General features: G+C 43.4%; 1 protein-coding gene across 1 annotated transcript in view; it reads left to right on the top strand.

Moving 5' to 3' along the window:
• ZBBX (zinc finger B-box domain containing) overlaps positions 1 to 20,690 on the top strand; it is a 1,294,113-nt gene that overhangs the window by 814,447 nt on the left and 458,976 nt on the right. The window contains exon 13 of the mRNA XM_069618490.1: positions 3,320 to 3,429. Coding sequence (XP_069474591.1) covers positions 3,320 to 3,429 — 110 coding nt within the window. The remainder of the gene's footprint in view (positions 1 to 3,319; positions 3,430 to 20,690) is intronic.

Here is a 20,690-nt window from a genome sequence, read left to right as displayed (position 1 = left end):
AATTCCGGCAAGTCCGGCGCTGGTAAATCCCCACGAGTCCGGCGGCAGCCTGCCGGCTTTACCTGCACGGCTACCGCCGGACTCGTAATGAGGCCCACTATCACCATAAATAAGATTCATGCCATTATCCAAAACTGGATGGCCACGTACAGTTTGTGCCTCAACGATGAGAAGAGATTCAAGCTTTACTGTAACCTGCGCCGTTTCGCAGTTCGGGTATATAACAAATTCAATAAATAAATAAGGTGTTTGCATTTAGTCCCTCATCTATAGTAAATCATAACATAGGCAGTAGGGGGGCAATACGCTAAAACTTAGTGAGGAGTAAGGATTCCTGTATTAATGAGGGAACTGCATTTTCTCGACACGAGAATGAGGGAATGGCCCTTAATATTCTGCCAAATTTTTATTAAAACCATTGAACCATCTCTGGGAGTTGGCATGTTCTTTGGGACATCTGTGGCGTCTATTACTATCAATATTCCTTCCTCTGCTTCTGATTTAATCAGATTGTATGGCTTTCTGGGTAAGGGCTTACTTGGGTCTATTTGATCCACAATTGAGTATTAAACGCACATCTTTAGCATGCTCAGACCATTACTCTTTGTGCACCTCAGCCAATAGTTCATCTAAATTCTAACCTTCCCTGCAAGATTCTTGACATCCATCCTTTTCTTCCTCTTACAACCTAGAAATGACCTCATGTTCATGCTTAAAGAAAATATCTAGATACTCTTCATGCTGGGTGCAATAGAGAGTACATCTCATTTTACACAATACATTTCTCCTGAATAGATTCACTGGGGATAGGCGGCTCAACAGAAGTGTGATTACCAGGCTTTTGAAGATGCTAACCACCCACAGAATTTATTTCAGATGTTAACACGACTCATTTTTGCTTTTATTGCGGAGCGATTCAACCATGTGAATATTAAACTTTTCACTTCCTCACCATTGATTTTGCAGTTGACGAAGGGATCTTACTGAAATAGGGAGCTTCCTGATCTGCCTACACCAATGCTTGTAATAGTACGTCAGCTGCCCCATGGTAATTCTAACCATTATTCTGTTGTGTATTAGAAATTACTCTGGTTGTCACATTTAAAAAAGGAGGATCTGAAGGACCTATGGCTCATTCCACTGTGGCTTAGAGTTGAGGCCAATTCCAGGACACATATTTCCAGTGCCCCTCCTGTTTGCAATAGTGACAAGCTATATTAATGGTCACAAATCAAATTGCATTTTCTTGTTGGCAAGGAGTACTTCCTCTTCCTGGTAAAGGCCCCCGCCTCCAATATTCAAAAGTAATGCCCTCTCATGCCTCATCATTTGTTGCTGTTGTACATTTTTTACATTGATTTACCCTCATTGGCCGCCTTCTTTTGCTCTTGAGAAGAATGATTTGCAACTGAAATCCACTCCGAAAGAGGGGTTGTCTGCCAACAAATACACACCAATTTATGCTGCTGTTGCACTGTAGGCGGCAGTCTTCTGCAAAACTGCACCTGCTATTGCTTCCTGTGCCATCTCAGCTCAATAATGTATTTCTGAATTATGCATAAAATAAATGTCAAATGATTTAGTTATCCTTGCATTGCTTATAATTAGAAATGTTTCCCCAATCAGTCTTAGGTGGGCACACTACAGCAATCGTTTGTACCTAAGCTTCTCTTATCTTTGTCAATTCAATACCATATCCCACATCCTCTGTGGGCCACCACTCTCTTGAGCCAAACCTTGATGCACTTTGGCAGGCATAATCACTCTCATGAGCTGGTTTAGATCAGCCCATAAGGGATTATAGCGCTCTATTACCGTTCCTTGCTCGTCAGTCAATTTTACAGGTTTCTCTCAAATGTTTGAAAACTCTTTACACAAATTCTTTGAATCCATAGGACATATACCATTGCCAAGCTCCCGGTTGCATCACCATCCATTCCTGGTAACTGCATCAGTGAGACTTCTAGATGTGCACACAATTTGCACCTGCCTGGTTATGGGAGGGGCTGCTAGTGGGCACGCCTTCTGCCTGGCCTGCTAGATCTTGGAGGAAGGGTTGTGCATACTCTGCGCTTTGAGTGGGCTTGATGAGGTTGTGCTAGCAGTGCTTGTCGCATGAAGTGCACCTTCACTGCACAGTGCTTTCCTAGCATCTCAGACTACCTACTTTCTGGAGCGTTCCATTACATTTAATGACCCAAAATCTGCTGACTCAGCAGTTGCCTGATCGACGTTCCAGTGCTCAAGCAAAGAAATCCACGTTAATTATTCATGATGGGCCTGTAAGAAGACTTGACTGTACCAGGGGATGGTGGCTTACTTCATCCTCGCACACCCTCATGTGCACGTGTGTGCTTGCCAACCAATCGCTATTCGCTCTGCACCACCTCACCAAGCATGGCTGCGCGACTCTGACTTCATTGCCACAATGATGGCTGCTATTTAGCAACATCCAAGGCTCATGTTCATCCACAGGCCTAAATTAAAATACCACCAGCTTTCTCAACACTGTTGTTTTTTTTTTTAGCACAATGCATGTGGTTGATTGGCTTGCAGAACAAGTCTTCTGTAGTTGCTTTACAATTCAGACCAGAAGGTTACTTATAAATAATGACATTGGAATCTTTATGAACCCAGATAACTAAGACAGAGCTGTTTATTGCAGCCCACTAGAATTAACTATTTGTTACCATTCACACCACGCTGTTCCCATATTATTTATAAAAGGCTACTCCTTGTAGTTCCTTCCGTCTGCATTGACGTTATGCTTCTTTTTTGTTTTCCACAGCTCTCTGCCTCATCCCCTCTCCACCCAATTAATAGTTGGATCGATATGCCCCCGTTCTGCTCCTGTCTGAGACAGAGAAAAGCATTTACACATCAAAGGTGTCGTACTGTTTTATAAGCTCATGAAACATGGAGTATTGAGTTATAAATGAAATGGGGTTAAACTGTGGTTGCATCTCTCCTTTGGGCATGGTTACTGTCAAAGAAGAGCACACCTTTTAGGCAAATCCTTGTGCAATATGTGGCCAAATGCCACTGTGTTATACTGCGTGATATTCCTTATGTTTATTTCACCCTTGTTTGTCCAACATACATAATGATACATGACTTCTTAATTATCTTGATTTCCTTTCTTTTATATTAGAAATTATGAACTCAAGATTAATTCTTCTATATCTGTATAAACAATATGTTATGTATCTTCATGCTATATTTACATTGTTCTTGCAATTTTCCGAATACAAATGTATTAAACAGAAAATGAAAGATTACCAACAGATGCATTACGGTTCAAATATATTTTGTTTTGCAGCAGAAGAAATAGAAGATCATGAACATTACACAGCACTTTTTAGAACCCAATCATCGCAAATTAACCCTGCCAGATCAGAGTCATCTTTGAAGTTCACAGAACTGAATGAGGTATTGTAGATATGCACATGCATGCAAACTTTTTACAAAAATGTATCTAATGAAGCAATAGATATTAACTATAAAATGTGAAGAAGCTTGATGTTACAACTAAATGTGTAATGATTGAGTTAAGAAGTGTGGCTGGTCAGAAGAAGTTTGCAGACACTTTGTAGACATTTCCAACATTGTTTTATTAAATAAGAAGAAGGCGTATCTCTCCCTATAACCATAGGGTGTTCCCTACCTATATAATTAACTAAGATGCTCGTCAGTTGTCTGGAAATGTCCAAATCAAAAATGAAGTCCACTGTAAAAAACGAACCCTATCTGACCATACCACTATTCAAACAAACTAAGGCCAGGAGAATAACTCCCTTCTCTTGGTGAAGCAGGGATCTTAAATTTCTTATTTTCAAATAGTCTCTAGCCACCTTCTGTATCCTGGCTTGCAGTTCTTGGATAAGATATTGGGCTCTTCGCTTATCTTGTGGGATTATTTTCCTGTGGCTCTTTCGTAAAGTTTGTTTGATCCTTGTATACACATATTTTGGTTGGTCGCAGCATTGTGTGATATCTTCTCTTGGTTGGGTTATACCATCATAATTGTTATTATGTCCCCTTCTTAGTTTAGACATATCTTGGGCCTCTGTTTATCTTTCTCTTTTCCGTATTTCAGATTCTTGTGTTTCTTCTAAACTCCAATTAATCCCTCTTGAGGCTTGGGGTCTTCTCCTTGCTTCCCGGGGTAGTCTTATCCACTGATTAACTTTCTCTTTCTCAGGTTTACATATGACGTTCCCTCTTATTTGGTACAGTTTAGATTTATAGTTTAAATTGTAACACATTCACTGGGATAAGTGTCTCCACTAGTATAATGGTTTCCTTCTTGTTGGCTTCTCAGTCGCTCATTCTCCCCGTGACCTCTCTCGTTATGGGGTTATGTAGTCGCTCAGGGCCTTTTCTCCTGCTTGGATCTTTTTTTCTTCTTTCTCAGACGTTTTTCTCTGTTGGTGTCTCTTCCCTCGTTGCTTGCTTCACTTTTTTTTTATGGTGCGGCGTCCCTCCTGGGAACTAGTGCTGTTGGAGAGACGTCTGCACGTTGATGTTGGCGTAGTTGGCAGGGCTCCCTGCCCACCAGGAACTACTTGTGATCACAACGCCAGTTGCTGTCGGGCCCTCGGCCCTCAGTTTTCCAGAAATTTGGTATGCTGTCTTCCCAGCATCTGTTCTTCTAACTCAGAGTGCTTCTGAATTCTTGCTTGCTCCACCTCCCACTTGCGTTACACTGCCAGTGGGCCTCCCCTGCTGCCATACGACTCTCTGTCTCGCTCTTCTCAGCCTGTCTTCCTCCTTAAACGTCCTTGTCACAGTGAAGTCGAGGTTTGTCCTTAACAAAACAACTTCTTTTCTTGGAATCTTGTGATACATGTTAACGTTGTCTTCGGTCCAGTCTTGGTTTTTATTGCTGTTAAGCATCTCAGGGAGTCCCATGTATGCCATCATGAGAGTGAAGTTAGGGAGTTCCTTAAAGGAACAGGACTCATTGTCCCCTAAGGGGGAGTCTCTAAGTGATGTCCCACTTGCCTCTACCCTTCGGGAGGGTATTGCGGAGCGGGCTCACCTCCCTAGCCTCACAAGCCGGCTCGCCTCCCTAGCCTCACAGGGACTACAGGGGGGCTCTGATTGGGGAGAAGGGACGGATTCACTTGATTCATCATAGAAGCTGCTGACCTAGATAGAAACAGAAAATAAGTGAATTGCTTATTGCTCTAGAGCTGAACTTAGACAGAACCCAGACTCTGTTGGTTGGGTGTTGTCTTCCTTTAGTGCCTTGGCTTGGCTTATCCTTGCAATAGGTGATGGGCATGCAAAATAATGTAAGTGCTCAAGAAGGTAATGCCTGAAAATGTAGAAGTTGGCCTCAAATTAGTCTGCCAATGGGGTAACTCAGCTTGCACGTTTTCTGCCCGCTTCTCTGCTCTGAGGGAACATGAACCCAGTGAAAGGACAGCAGATTAGAGGGAACCTGATGATGATTGAACCAGGGCAGGAAACGTTCTTGGACGAGTTCCATCTACGTTGGCACCACATTACCAGGTGCAGGGCATATCAATTATAGTGACCAGGTAGGCCACAATGGCTTCAGTGCCCCAGCTTGGTGCATCTCCTGGCTGATGGACCTAGTGGGCAGTGTCACAGGCCAATGGATTGACAGATGGCACAAAGCCAGATAATAACATTTAAGTAAATGAAAACCTAATTTCAGTTCTGTAGTACTCAGTCATATCCTCTCCCCCCTTGTTTCCACCTCCCTAATCATGACCACAGAGTTGTTCAGAATCACTGGAATTTTAAGAAACCCACAGATCTTTCTTGCTTGTGCTGTCTTTATTGTCGGGATGCAGTTCATCTACTTCTCATACCAGGTAACTTGAACCTAACCACTGGTGGACCTTTAGTCATCAGAACAGTTCTTTTTTTTGTTTTATTAATTTGTTTAGTCGTAAAACAACTTTTCAAATCAATTACATGATACGAATCAACATTATTTCGTCAACTTTGTCATTAAAAACATAAAGAAAAGTAGGAAAGAATTAATTTAAACTCTTAACACAACTCTCCTCGACACATCTTCTATGTCTACAACACGTAATACTTTTCCATTGGATCAAATACAGCATAGATAGATCACACTTTATGAGTATCAGAATTTTCAAGCTCATTTGAACGATCATCTAGTAGAATTAAATCCAAGAATTGCGTGATTGCTATTTGAATTGAAATTCTTGGACTAGAGAAAAGCATTTGCCATTTCTGAAATTGTGTTACATGACTCTGAAATGTCAGTTTATTTTTAAAACACCTATTTCATGCCTCTGTTACTGCTTCACAATCTACTAACATGCTGTATAGTTTCAATCTGTTCTCTGTTCTTACAATGTCTGCAATAGTTTTGCTCACTTGTAATAATCTTTCTTCTCTGCAGTATATCACGAGTGCTATATAGGGTCAACCTAAACCTCATATACTTTCTCCTAAAGTGAGGGCTTAGATGTTTTATAAGATAGGATGCGATTATGCCATTCTTCTTCAACCCGAAAAGGGCAATGTTAAAATCCTTATAGATTGAAAATTTGATGATGTTTTCAGACCAATCATGCCGAAATATTTTTACCTTGGCCCGATCAGGATTTGATATCAATAAATCAGTGGTTATTGCCGCATCACTAAGTGCATCTAACGTATGATTGCGCCATTTTCGAGGGAAGGTGCAATTTGACGTGAGTAGATTGTGAGCTACAACCTTCAGAATAGTTGGTTTCTCCAGGCCTGTTAATGCTTTTCGTAGGAATGCACATTGTTTCCACACTACTTGTGAGTAAAGCAATGTGAGTCCTAGCTCAAAGCGAATTAACGCCATCGGTGCGCAATCCGGAAGACGCAATACTTGTTTCCAATAGGAGGATTCTATTCTATCCCAGAATATGCGTTTCTTATGTGAGCAGGCTTCAACTCCATAAAGTAAAATGGGTGTAACTTTCATGTTATAAAACGTGATGATGTGCATCACTGAAAACTTCCCGAACTTTCGTAAGAGTATTCGGGATTGAGACACCAGAGATTGTAGCTTGATCTTTATCTCGCACTTGTATTGCTCCAGTGTCTTTTTGTGTTGCACCATAACGCCTAAGTATCTATACTGATTAACAATGTCCATTTTAGTTTGCTGCAGGTGCCATTTAAAGTTGCTCACTCTTGAGTGTCTCTTCGAATTACATACAACTATCTGGGAATTATGTACGTTGATATTTAGATTGCTGTCCTGAGCATATTCACCTAATCGATTTAGCATGTTTTGCAATCCCCCTGGAGTCTGTGACAGGAGGACGAGGTCATCTGCGTATAATAAATATGGGACTCGCTGTAGTCCTATTCTCGGTGGGTCCCCTATACAGTTGTTCAGAAATCCACCCATTTCAAGTATGTAGAAATTGAACAAAAAGGATGACATGGCACATCCTTATTTTAGACCCCTCTGTGTTATGATCCTTGGCGATAACAGGCCATTAAGGGTTATACGTACTTGCATGGATGTATTCGAATGAAGCAAGATTATCAAGGATAGCAAAGTGCGCGGACAATTGTGCTTTTTGAGTTTACTATAGAGTCGTTCCCGATCAATTGAATCGAAAGCGGCTCCAAAGTCTATAAATCCAAGGTACATTGGTAAACCCCGCTTTAGCTGCTGAGCCTGTATCATAGCGAGGCCAAATATATTGGGGATGGTTCCTAGTCCCCTAACGAATCCTGACTGGAAAGGGTCTAGCAATGATTTTTTTTCAACCCAATCATTAAGTTCATTCAGTATGATCCTACAGAAAATTTTGCCTGGGGCATCTAGTAGTGATATCGGGCGGTAACTGTCTGGAGACTGACGATCGCCCTTTTTATAGATTGGAACTGTGATGGCCTGGGACCATGTTGGAGGAAGTTTCTGATGAAAATTAACTGCAGTAAAAATGCAATGCAAAATAGTTGCCCATATTTCAGGTTGCTTTTGCATAGCAAAGTTAGACAGCCCATCTGGCCCCACTGCTTTTGATTTACTGGCAGTTGTTATCAATTGAAATATCCCAGCCTTGTTAAACAACAGGTTAAATGGGATAATACTGTCAAGGTTACCAGGGAGGGAGCTACTTCGAGGTGCAGCATAAAGTTTACTAAAATGCGAGACCCAAGTTTGTGTATCCACAGCGGTTGACTGAAAAACAGACCTGACGTAGACCAACAGATTGATTCATATCTGCCCACATTTTTGAAATATTTTTACTATCAAGTATTTTTAACATTTCCGCTCCATCTTTCTGATAGAGCGCACTTCGATGACACCTAATCCAGTTTTTATATTCATTGCGTAACTTCCCAGCGAAATGTAATCGAATGACAGGGGGTTGCTTTACAAGTTTCCTCAATTCTGCACGAAATGCTGTTCTCCTTGCGCTTACCAAGTTGTCAAATATGTGCAGATGTTTTTCATTTTGTTGTTTACTTGTAATATTTTTTGTCTGCCGAAATATTTGCAGCATATTGCTATATCCAATTCCCGAATTATCTATTGTATTCTTATTGCTAAAGCTTGACTCTTTAAGGAGATCACTAAAATGTATAAGAGCATCCGCCGACCATCATAGACGACACCCTCCTGAGTTTACAACCAAGCAGCCCACCGTTGACCCCTTTGGGGCAATTTCATTTTGCATTTGGTCTCCTAATACAGCAGTCAGCATGTTATGGTCACTAGCTTTTGAAGCTATGACAGAAAAATTACGGACAACCGGCCATAAAACCGTGTTTACATAGATGTAATCTATAATAGATGACTTGGGACCTCTGTGCCAAGTTGCAGCCGGTGGTATGTCTGCTGAGAAAGCTCCATTCAAAACATGCAACCCTCTCTGCTGAACTAGGGCTAGCCAACGTCTGTGTCTTTGATTGACCGGCTCACTCATATTCTCCAGACACCTCAAATTTAAGTCGCCGGCGAGTTTGAGTGAGCTTGTGTGCCGATCACTAACCACCATATCTAGTAGACTGTTTAGATCTCTGAAGAAGCAGTCATCAGTAATTGCGAGTGAGTTCCAATACAAGTTTAGCACGGCATAAGCAACGTCAATGGAAATAGAAACCTTGATCAACATCATGAAATCATTCGGTATTGCCCATAATTATGACAGAAGACCACACATTTTCCTGACTGCTGTAAGGAGACCCGACATTGGCCTACCCATTTGTGTCTTAATAGCAGGATTCAAATGTACTTCATAACTGTCCCAAATTGGGGGATTAATCAACCAAGTTTCTTGCAGAAGTATTAGGTCATAGCTATTTAAATGATGTAGGTCATTGTTGGCAAGATGTTTATGACCTCTGGTATTCCAGCTGATTAAAGTGAGGGGTTGAATAACTCTTTGGCTTAGCTATTTACGCTCACTATTATGTGAGCAAGAACAGGGCAGATTAAATGAGACATGATTTTGTGTTTTTGCATGTGTTCTAGATTTTAACTGGTCCACATGCAATTGTTGATTTTTGGTTGCATCTTGGATGATACGGTCAATACTAAGGTCAAAACCCAATGAGTGTAAAGCATCTTTTGATTGCCAAATTAGATTTTGCACCACCCTCGACTGTATCCAGAGTCTCACCATATTCACATTTTTGCGTTCCACAAATTCCACCTGAGCCAAATCACCTGACACAACGTCTTCAAGCTGTTGGATGTCTGAGAATATCGCCATAACAGCCCTACGATTTAGGTCGTATTGGGTGAATGGCGGAGGTTTACATGCTAGAATCAATGAGTGAGGGGCTGGATTCGCTTTGATAGAGATATTTTTCCCTGTCTCGATCTTGTTCCCGGGTTTCTTAGTCCGGGCCGACTCCCTCGTTAATGTCGGAGTGGAATGTGAATTTCCCAGAGCATTTTCAATCATTCGCTTAATAGCATCCGACAGGTCACTCGTTAAAACGCTATCCTGTGCACATGTATCTGCTATAGCGGATTCTTTAAGGCAGCTTTTACTTTTTCTAGGCTCCTCTTGATCTCTTTTTTGGGTGTTCATGGGTGTGTTTGTTTGATTGGGTTGTGCTACCAGCTCCTGACTCAGTGTCGAGCTTGAGTTAGTCTGATCTTGTTTATCTTTATTTTGGATACATTCACAAGCTCTCCTGGGTATTTCTATTTGGACTTGTTGACGGTTTGACATATAGGCGTCAACTGCATTCCTAATATCAGATCTATCACAATAACTGTTTTGTATATTATTATCACCAACATTTTTGCTCGCATTTGACTTCAAGTTGTTAATACCTGTCGAATTGCAAGCTGGCAGAGGACGAGTTGCATTTTGAGGGCATAACGCTTGTATGAGTTCATTCAAGGGGGGAATAATCCGAAACTTGAGCAGATTGAGTAGAGGATGCATCCTCATTTCTCCTATTGCACATTTGTTGCGCATATTTTTTCTTGATTGCCTGAGAAGTATTTGATTTTTTTTCGGGAGTGTGATTGCTTTAATGAAACGTTTTGTCGCAGCACTTCCCTTGTGCTTCATAGAGTGCTCATTTTTAGGTAATTTCATATTCCCTGTCTTAGGTTTTTGAGATGCTTTACCCATCGGTTGTTGTGGGGTCTCTCCACATGCAACTATTGCATCAGTATTGTTCTTATTGTTTTGCTTACTTGCACTCGATATTGCCGATGTGAAAATCGGAAACCGAGCCCCTTTTGGAGGCGCGTTCGATTTCCCCGACGCAATCACATTTTCTGCTTGAGATGAGCTCTTGGTGCTGCCCCAGGGATCATATATGATGGTAGCTATATAGGGAAGAGCACTGATAATTCCTTTACTTGACCTATTCACAGGGAAGGTGGGGCTGTGATTTTTAGACTCATAGTCATGATCAGTTTGAGAAGCTATGGTGCTAGTGGTTGTGCTCAGCACTGGGCTAACGGATCTCTGAGCATTATTCAACTGAATCTCGCTCCTTAACATTTGATGTGATACTAACATTTTTTGCATGAAGGCCTCTTGTGTCACCAGCCGTGCATCTATTGTTTGATATATATGGCCTAGTGCCTGAATAGCTAGATTCATGGCTTGTAACGTGATGTTTAAGGATGAATCCGGTGTTTCATAAGAGAATGAAGTGTTCAATCCCTGTATTTTGGTGTGAATGACACTTATTTCTGATATTGAAATGGAGGTATTAGATTCTGTCATGGTAGATGACACGTCAGAGAACATTATTGGTGAATTAGATAGGTTTTCAGACATTAATTTGTTTGAAAATGCAGAATCATTAGGATCTAAATCAATTACAACTACATCTTTAGAGGAAGATTGAGTCTTTGCTATGTGCTGCGCAGTCGCAGGTATATTTTCAAGCAATATGGTATCCGTTATAGAATGGCAAGATAAGGCATTCGCTGACTGCTCATTACATAGGTCTTTGGCTAGTGCAGATTCAGCGGGCATATTTGCATAATTCTCTTTATCAACAATTGGCTGTTTGTTTGCCCGCCTAATTTTAGCTCTATGAGCTGACAAAGAACCACTACAAAATTGCTGTATGTCCATGTTAGGCAACCCCCCTTTGAATCCTTTAGTCCTGTTAGGTGTAGAATTCAAGTTTGTGCTTACTTGTTGAAGAACAGCAGATCCAGAGTTCATGCGGGTGATGAGGGACGGCGGCATTCCAGTTTTGAGGCCGAAAGTTCTCATCGTTACCAACCGGCACAAACAAACAATATGTGCAGGGCCACGTTACTATTACCCATCTATACAAGCAAGTGCTGTTAACGTACCACAAGACCTGCCTCGAGTCTGGAAGACGAGGCAAAGAGGTACTTGCTTGGTGTGCGCGCAGGTGCGCGCATGCACGTCCGTTTTTAAGCGAAATGCACAAAGGAGGCGTGGCTCTGCACACTATACGAGGAAACAAAAGTAAAAAAGAGTGTTTTACTTGATCGTCTCTTATAAATGAACGTCTCTTAATCTTCTTGCAAATGTTATGATTACTGTCACTCCAGCAGCTTGTAGAATACAACGTTGCAGTAGAAAAGAGGCCGAAGCAGCGTTTGTTTCCATCCGCGTCCAAAGTACCGAGGCAAAGAGGTACTTGTGGTACTTGCTTGGTACGCGCGCGCAGGAGCGCGCGCATGTCCGTTTTTAAGGGAAATGCACAAAGGAGGCGTGGCTCTGCACACGTCACTCCAGCAGCTTGTAGAATACGACGTTGCAGTAGAAAAGAGGCAGAAGCAGCTTCGTTTCCAATCCGCGTCCAAAGTACCAAGGCATCAGACTTTTTATGTTCCTGGCTAGGATCACATTAGCCATAGGAGTTGTGTTTTGCCACTTCTCAGGCTGCTGGAGACTGTCTTGTGTTAGCCTACAATGGCAAGTCAGCAGTCTCTTCAGAAGTCCATTTGTCAGCAGACCCCTTGTCTTCCCTACTCCTGTCTTGGCTTCATTCCTTCCTTTCTCTATACTTATCTCTCTCCTTTCCTCCACGTGACTGGTTGTATTTTCTCATTTCCTACTTGACGTTTCCGAAAGACGCTGCTCCTCCACTTTCTTTTCCTTCTCCTCCTCTGCTATCTTCTCCACCTTTTCTGTTCTCCTTAAACTTCCTCTGTTCCTCTTTCAGCTCTTCCTCCCTTCCTACTGGTTTTCTCCAACTCCTCTGCTATGCTTTTCTTAAAACTACCCCCTTCACCACACTCTCCTCCTCCCTTCCTTTTTCTAATTCTACCCTGCTCTTCCCATCTGCCTCGGTCCTTCTCGGCACTCTGCCACGCATCTACTTGTGATTATTTTCTTTCTTTTATAGTCCTGGGGGGATGACCCATTGACTGGTTATTGACAATACTAACTTCAGCTCTGGGTATGTTACAAGTGAGCGTCATGATTTCCTGGCTTGTGTAGGAACTACCAAATACCAGCTGTATTTGTTTCAATTGATCTATCTATCTATCTATCTATCTATCTATCTATCTATCTATCTATCTATCTATCTATCTATCTATCTATCTATCTATCTATCTATATTTTTAAAGTGCACATCAGTCCATTGGCATTGTGGCGCTGTTACAGGATATACATTGCTGGTTACCAGGAAAAACAATGAAAACAAGGAAAAGCATGGTGTTTCAAGAGACAGTTCCATTACAATTACCACTTTAGGCTTACATATGTTTAAACTTTGCATAATAAATGGGTGACATAGTGCCTGAACTGTGGGAGGCGCAGTGAGTTATTAACTAGTCCTAGCGATGGTGTAGTGAGGTTTATGTGAATAGTGTGGTTTTGAGCGATTTACGAAAGGCGAGCATTGAGGGTTATACTCTGAGTGCATTCGGGAAGGCATTCCAAAGTTTAGGTGCTATGTAAGGGAAGCCTAAGCCCCCGGCATTAGCTCTTTTTATGCGTGATACACAGAATTGGTTAGCACGGTAGCTTCTGGTGGGGCGGACAGGAGTGTATTTGGATATGATTTCTGATAGGTAAGATGGGGCGGAGAGGTTAATGCATTTGTGCGTCAGGGTGAGAATTTTGAAGTTGATCCTTTCCTTAATAGGGAGCCAGTGGGCATCGCGTCTGATCTGGGATAAGTGGTCCCTTTTAGGAATGTGAAGGGCTGCGCGCAGCACATTGTTTTGTACTGTTTGGAACCTGTTGACATTTTTTGTGGAGGTGCCTGTCAGTTCATCCTGCTGCTTTGTAGTTACCCCCATCACCTCTGTCTGTGTTTAGCCCCTATTGTGCTCCCCTTATTTCCCCTTCATGCTTACATTGGCTTTATTTCTGCAACTCTCCCCTTGCTCCCTACTGGCTCCCACTTCCTGCCCCCCTCGTCTCCTCACTCCCTTCTATGTCACTCTCTGCCCTGCTTCCTTCTCTTCTACCTCCCCTGCATCATCTTTATCACTCTCACCCCTGAATGGTACTAATTACTTGTACATGCACGCCTGAAGTAGTCCCTCAACCTAGCCGCTGCAGCCCACTATTATCTTGTACCCTTTTGTTTTACACAGATGATCTAGTCCCCCTCACCCTGTGGTTGTTAATCCAATTCTTACACTGTGCCCATTTACCTGCTTACTCGATGTAGCACTTGGGGCGTGTCTTCCATACTTGTGCACCCTCTCCATTGCTGTGCTCCATTGCTGTTCCTTACTCTGTGTACTTGCCTGCATGACTGATGTAGCCTCTAATATTATGAGGCGTGGCTTTTCCAGTCTGCGGTCAACCTTACAGGATTGTCCTACTGTTTGTCTGCATAACTGCTGTAGCCCCTCATACTATGGGGGTAGGTTTTTCCAGTTTGCATTCATTCTACCTGATTGACATAATTGCATGTCTGGTTTTGTCAGGTTTTCACATTTTGTACCTCACATTGGCAAGGTTCCTAGGAGAATAGGGTATGTCAAATACTATTCCAGGAAAGTTAGAAAGGGAGGGTGGTTAAAATATTAGATAAATTCTGTTTAGAGAGTAGAACAATTCCTTGTTTAGTTTGTTCTATTTTCCCTTAACTAACTTTCATTTAGAAAGATGAAATGCCCCCAAGCCAAGATGGTGGAACACTTTCCCAGCAGTTATTGGTTTAGTTTACAGCAGGCAGCATTGTGATGTCATTTAGAATGTTCCTTATAATTCTAAACTGCCTTTCATTAAAGTATTCATGAAAATAGGTCATGTTTTTCATAGCTCTGAGATACCCTACATTAAAGTATATTATAATCTGAAGAATCTATAGTTTATTAGTTCTAGATCATAATTTTAGATCAGTCAATAACAAAGAAGAAGAAAATTACAGTTGAAGACTTCCAGTGAAAACCCCAGAAGCTGAGTTGCTGAGTTCCCAGGCATATCTTTCAAAGACTGAGCTAAGTTAATTGTCTATTGTGAAATATTCTAAATATGGACTTTAGAAATGAATTCAATTTAAAGACTTCATAAAATTCAGTTTGGACTGTTTATCCCTAAAACCCCGGTTCATACATTTATTTGAAGAGTAAAACAAGTTCTTAAAGAATATTCAAGAAAAGGATTCAACAAATTATCTTTTGCTGTAAATATTTATTTTACATTAATCTAGGCGTGCGGATCGTCACTGTCGTGTTACTAATGTATATAACTAACATTTAACAGTATTTGTTATACAATTTCTTTCAGGCGCGTATTGCTATTTACTTCATGCGTGCGCGGATAGAAAAAAGGACCCTATAACGTTGCGCTTGCGTCACGGCCGTTTTGTGGACTTCAATATGTTTGTTGTTTTTGTTTCCAGTGACGCGCATTGTATGGAAAAGAACATTTCAGGATAAGCATTTGATTTTTCATATTATAAGCAGCATTTATTTATATAAAGTTATTCTTCCCTTAGTTTTTAGATTCCGCTTCAAGAACACTATTGAAAATAATTTAAGACTTGTTTCAAGATATTAACGCTACACGAACGTGAAATATAGTCTCATTTTAACAAATCAAATACGAGTGTTCATTCAACTAAATGGCAATTGAGAGCTGCTGACCAAGATATTACAGAAAGACTTCTATTGAAGAAAACGCAACATTTATTTGGAAAAATAAAATAGTCTTCAACGAAAGTTCAGCAGGTAATTTGAATAAGAAGAGTATATGTATATCATTCCCATTCCCACAAGAGTAACATTATATCACTAATAAATCACATTGTTTTTGGGAAATAGATCAAAGGACTCCAGATGTTAAGAGATCAAGGGAGAAGATAGATAAATAGAAGAAAAAGAATAGCGAGTAAATACAGTTATCTTCATGCCCCCGTTGATTCAGCCTAATAACAAATCAAGCTTAGGCTACTGGTAATTAAAATAAATCTTAATGAAAGAATATTTGAAAGTGAATAGAAAACATAATATTAAGAAGTGTATTTTCCTTTTAGGAACCCTACTGAGTTGAAACCTTCCAGTGAGGACAGTCTGAAGTACCTGCAGTGGGAGCTCTTGTCTTTTGTTGTTTTCTCCATTCCCCTTTCCCCTTGGGTTTGCCTGGCCAATAGTTTTAAAGAAGCAGGATTGTTGAGCAGGCAGGCTTAGGGGGCTTGGTGGGCCAGCTTCACTCCTGCAGGATCCAACTACTTCAGTTTTCGTTTCCTGACAGGTTTTCCATAATGCAGTTTACATACTTGCCCTGCACTTTTGCTTGTTTGCATGTATTGTACCTCTCACCTTCACCCCCCTGCACTTCCCTTCCTCCCCCTCTCCCCTTTTCATGTTTAGCACTTGCACATTCTAAATCGTCTCACGACCTAGTCAGAATGTTTTGTATGTCCTCCCTGCTACCCCCTCCTTCACCCTCTTCTCTCATGCTTTAGCAGTTGCACGTTCCGATTGTTTCAAGACCTTTTATGAATGTTTTTGTTTTTATTTTGTACCTTTTACCCTCTTCCCTTCCCCCCTCCTTCTCTTGATGCGCCTCGGAACACAATTTCGAAAGGATTGTGTCCTCCGACGTATTCCTCATCTTAGATATCTCCTTCCAGCTCTGCTGGCCTCGGAAAATGTTTTCTCTAGAGGGCGCTGCGCATCAACGTCCTCCGAGTCGATGTCCCTCGACAGCCGCCGTATCGACGTCGACGTCATCCTGCCTATAAAGGCCGCGCGCAGCGTCCGTTGCTCAGTTCCGTTTTTCCGCGCTTACTCAGTGCCTCGGAAAACCGTTGCTCAGTTCTTAGTCAGATTAATCCTATTTACCTCGAGTCATTCGATCCGTACTCGATGGCTTCCTCGTCGGAACCGACAACTCCTCGATCCGGCTTCAAGAAATGTCGAGATTGTGGGAAAAAGATGTCGTTGACTGACCCTCACAGAGTTTGTCTGTGGTGTTTGGGAGCTGAACACCATTGTTCGGAATGCGAGGACTGTATGTCCATGACAGCTAAGGCCCTGAAGGAGCGTAGGGGGAAGCTGGAGAAAGGTAATACTTTTAAAGCTTCTTCTTCGTCGACGAAGTCGAGACATTCGTCTCCTCGTCACGATTCGCGCTCCAGGTCTCGGAGTGGGTCTCATCACTCCTCGAGATCGAAGCACTCGAAGAGGAGACGTCGAAGATCCCCTTCTCCGTCTTCCTCTTCCTCTGTTTCGCCAAAAAGAATCCCTTGCCCCACGAAACATAGTTCCCGGGCTGAATGGGAGGAATTCCGTAAAAATATGATGAGCGTCTTCAAGAAAGCGGCCTCGACCCCCTCGAAGACTGCCGAGAGCGATGCTCTGGTCGAAAGAACCGAAGGTCAAAAACGCCACGAGTCGCAGTACCCGGCGAAGGAAACCTCTCGAGCGCGTCTCGAACCCTCGAGTAGGACTATGACCTTCAAACCTTCCTCGAAGGTTCCGTCGACGCCGTCGACGAGGGTTCCGTTGAGGTCGATGTCTTCGACGCCGTTGTCGAAGAGACCTTCGACACACGGGTCTGTCGACTCGACGCCAGCTTCGACACTGGCGTCGACGCCAAGAAAAGTCACGGTTACGACACACCCAGTGACTATCCCCAGGTCCTCGACGTCGATGGCTTCGAGATTGTCGACTAGAATTCCAATTCTGTCGAGGTCTTCGAGGCCTCCGCCTTTGTTTTCGACGCCACGCTCGAAGCCTTCGACGTCGGCGTCGACGACATCAACGTTTTCGAGGCCGATAATGACAAGTTCGGCACCCTCTGCCTTGGAAATGGGATTTACTCCCTTTATGAGTTCAGAACAATTGAGAACTATGTCCTCAATTTTGGAAGAGGGTGAATTGTCTGAACAGGAAGACACATTTGTGTTGCAGGGACCTGTAACCCCAATTAGAGAGGAATTTTCCTCTGAAGAGCGCAGGTTAAAGGATCTTCATGATTCCTTACATGAGGCAAGTGGGTTAGACACTTCCCCTGAGGTGGAGTTTGCTAAGCCAGACCCGGGGGAGCATGCTGAAACCCCCTATAGAGCCTTAATGGCCAGGATCACAGAGTTCATGGGGTGGTCTGCACCTTCACAATCTTTCCAACAAGATGACCTCACGGATATTCTTGACAAAGGCCCACAGGAGGATCCTGTGGTGCCTTTTCATAAAGCTCTTCAGAGAAAGATCATGACAAACTGGGAAACCCCAGGTGTAGTACCAGCAGTAAATAAAAAACTGTCTACAAAGTACAGGGTATCTTCTACAGACCCAGAGTTTTTGTCTAAACACCCATCCCCAGAAAGTCTGGTGGTACAGGCAGCATCCTCTACCGATGTCAAGACGGCTTATCCTACCGTCCCACAGGACAGGGACGATAAAAAATATGATGCTATGGCAAAGAAAGTCTTTTCAGCATGTAGCATGGCGTTAAAATCTGTTAATGCTACTTGCACCCTTGAAAGGTTCAGCCATACACTTTGGGAGTGTGCTTCTACAGCGGCTGACTGCATCCCGGAGGGAGAAGAAAGGGATGCGTTCCTGAATATTATACAGGACGGTAAAGACGCTATGGACCAGGAGATTCGCTTGGTTGAGAAAGTCTGGTTTTGCCCCAGATGTGCAAGCCAGGCTCTTGAACATGCCATTCGATGGCTCTTCTTTGTTCGGGAAAAAGGTGGATGACAGTTTAAAGAAACTGCAAACTTCAAAAGCAGCAGCAAAATCCCTAGGAGCTGCAATCCGTCAGACTCCTTTTCGTCCCACAGGAACCTCTGCGAGGGGCAAGTCCTTTCGCTTCTATTCCGCATTCGGAAGAGGTAGAGGACGACCGGCTCAAAGGGGACAAAGAAGAACTACCCGAGGTGGACGGGGTAGATATTCAAAAGCCGCGGCAACAGCAGGTACCTCTTTACCATCAGCATCTGCATCAGTCGCCCCAAAACCACTCTGAGGACTTCCCTCACAGGAAACCTGTAGGAGGCAGGTTGACTCAACATCTGGCGGTATGGCAGGCTATCACGTCAGATGCTTGGGCATTGGAAACAGTTGCCCAAGGATACTGCCTGCCTTTCCTACGTATACCTCAGAGTCATCCACCGGGGATCAGCTCTCAGAAAGCTCCAGATCCGCTCCTCTTGCAGGAAATTTGGGACCTGCTAGAGAAAGGTGCCATAGAACCGGTACCTGTAGCGGAGAGGAACAAGGGCTGGTACTCCCCTTACTTTCTCATTCCAAAGAAAGACGGAGGACTGAGACCCATCTTGGACTTGCGAGAATTGAACAAATTCCTCAGAAAAGACAAATTCAAGATGGTCACTCTTTCTCAGATCCTCCAGGCCCTTCAGTTCCAGGACTGGTTGGTATCTCTGGACCTTCAGGACGCTTATTTCCATGTGCCTATCCATCTCAAACACAGGAAATACCTGAGGTTCGCAATTGGCAACTCTCACTATCAATTTCGAGTGCTGCCATTTGGGCTGACCTCCGCCCGAGGGTCTTCACCAAGTTAATGTCGGTAGTGGCTGCAAGTCTAAGGAGGGAAGGGATTCACGTCTACCCCTACCTGGACGATTGGTTGATCAGGGCTGTTTCTCCAGAAAAAGCTCAGATCCAGCTAAATCACGTGTGCCACTTCCTTCACAGACTGGGCTTCTCCCTCAATTTAAAGAAGTCACAAATGATACCATCGCAGAGACTCCAGTTCATAGGAGCGATCCTGGACACTTCCCTGGGACAAGCCTCGCCACCAGAGGTGAGGGCTCAAGATATTCTACAGATGGTTACCAAGTTCCAACATGCCCAACGTCTCCCAGCCTTCGACTTTTTGAGGTTGCTAGGCCTCATGGCATCCTGCATTTTCCTAGTGCCAGAGGCTCGCCTGAGAATGAGATCCCTCCAGTGGGCAATGAGGACTCAGTGGTCACAATTCTCAGGGAGAATGACAGATCTTCTTCAGGTTCCCGTGAGGGTGGCTCGAGACCTTCAGTGGTGGGCCTGTCAGGAGAACATTCTGAAAGGAGAACTGTTTTGGCAACCTTGGCCAGAGATAACAGTAGTCACGGATGCCTCACTCACGGGGTGGGGAGCCCACGCCAACGACTTGACCATCAGCGGTCGTTGGTCTCCATCGGAGTCCAGACTACATATCAACCTGTTAGAGCTGAGAGCCATCAGACTTGCGCTGAAGGCGTTCCTGCCAGCTGTACAAGGGAAGAACGTCCTGATAATGATGGACAACACGGTGGCCATGCATTACCTCAACAAAAGAGGAGGCGTAGGATCACTACCTCTGTTCAGAGAGGCGATGCAGCTCTGGTTTTGGGCAATCCAAGAAGGAATCTCTCTATCGGCAGTTCACCTAGCCGGAGAGAAGAACTTGACAGCGGACGCTCTGAGCAGGTAGAACACAGTCTCCCACGAGTGGGAGCTAGCTCAGGAAGTCCTTCAAGAGATATTCGCCCTTTGGGGAACCCCTCAGGTAGATCTGTTCGCCACCAGCCTAAACAGGAAATGCGACCTGTTCTGCTCCAGGGAATTTCCCCCGAGAGGAGCTCTGGGAGACGCTTTCATAGTGGACTGGGAGTTTCCGCTTCTGTACGCGTTCCCACCGGTCCCTGTCATTCCTCAAATGATCAGGAGGTTGAGAAGATTCCGGAGAACCATGATCCTAATTGCCCCGGATTGGGCCAGAAGAACGTGGTACACGGACCTTCTAGACTTGTCCATCTGCCCTCCAATTAGACTTCCACTCAGAGAGAACCTACTCACACAGAAGGGAGGTCAGGTT

Source organism: Ambystoma mexicanum, chromosome 10 (genome assembly GCF_040938575.1).
Source record: "Ambystoma mexicanum isolate Mex_15411 chromosome 10, UKY_AmexF1_1, whole genome shotgun sequence".
NCBI lineage: Eukaryota > Metazoa > Chordata > Amphibia > Caudata > Ambystomatidae > Ambystoma > Ambystoma mexicanum.
This window is presented reverse-complemented; position numbering and strand designations above follow the sequence as displayed.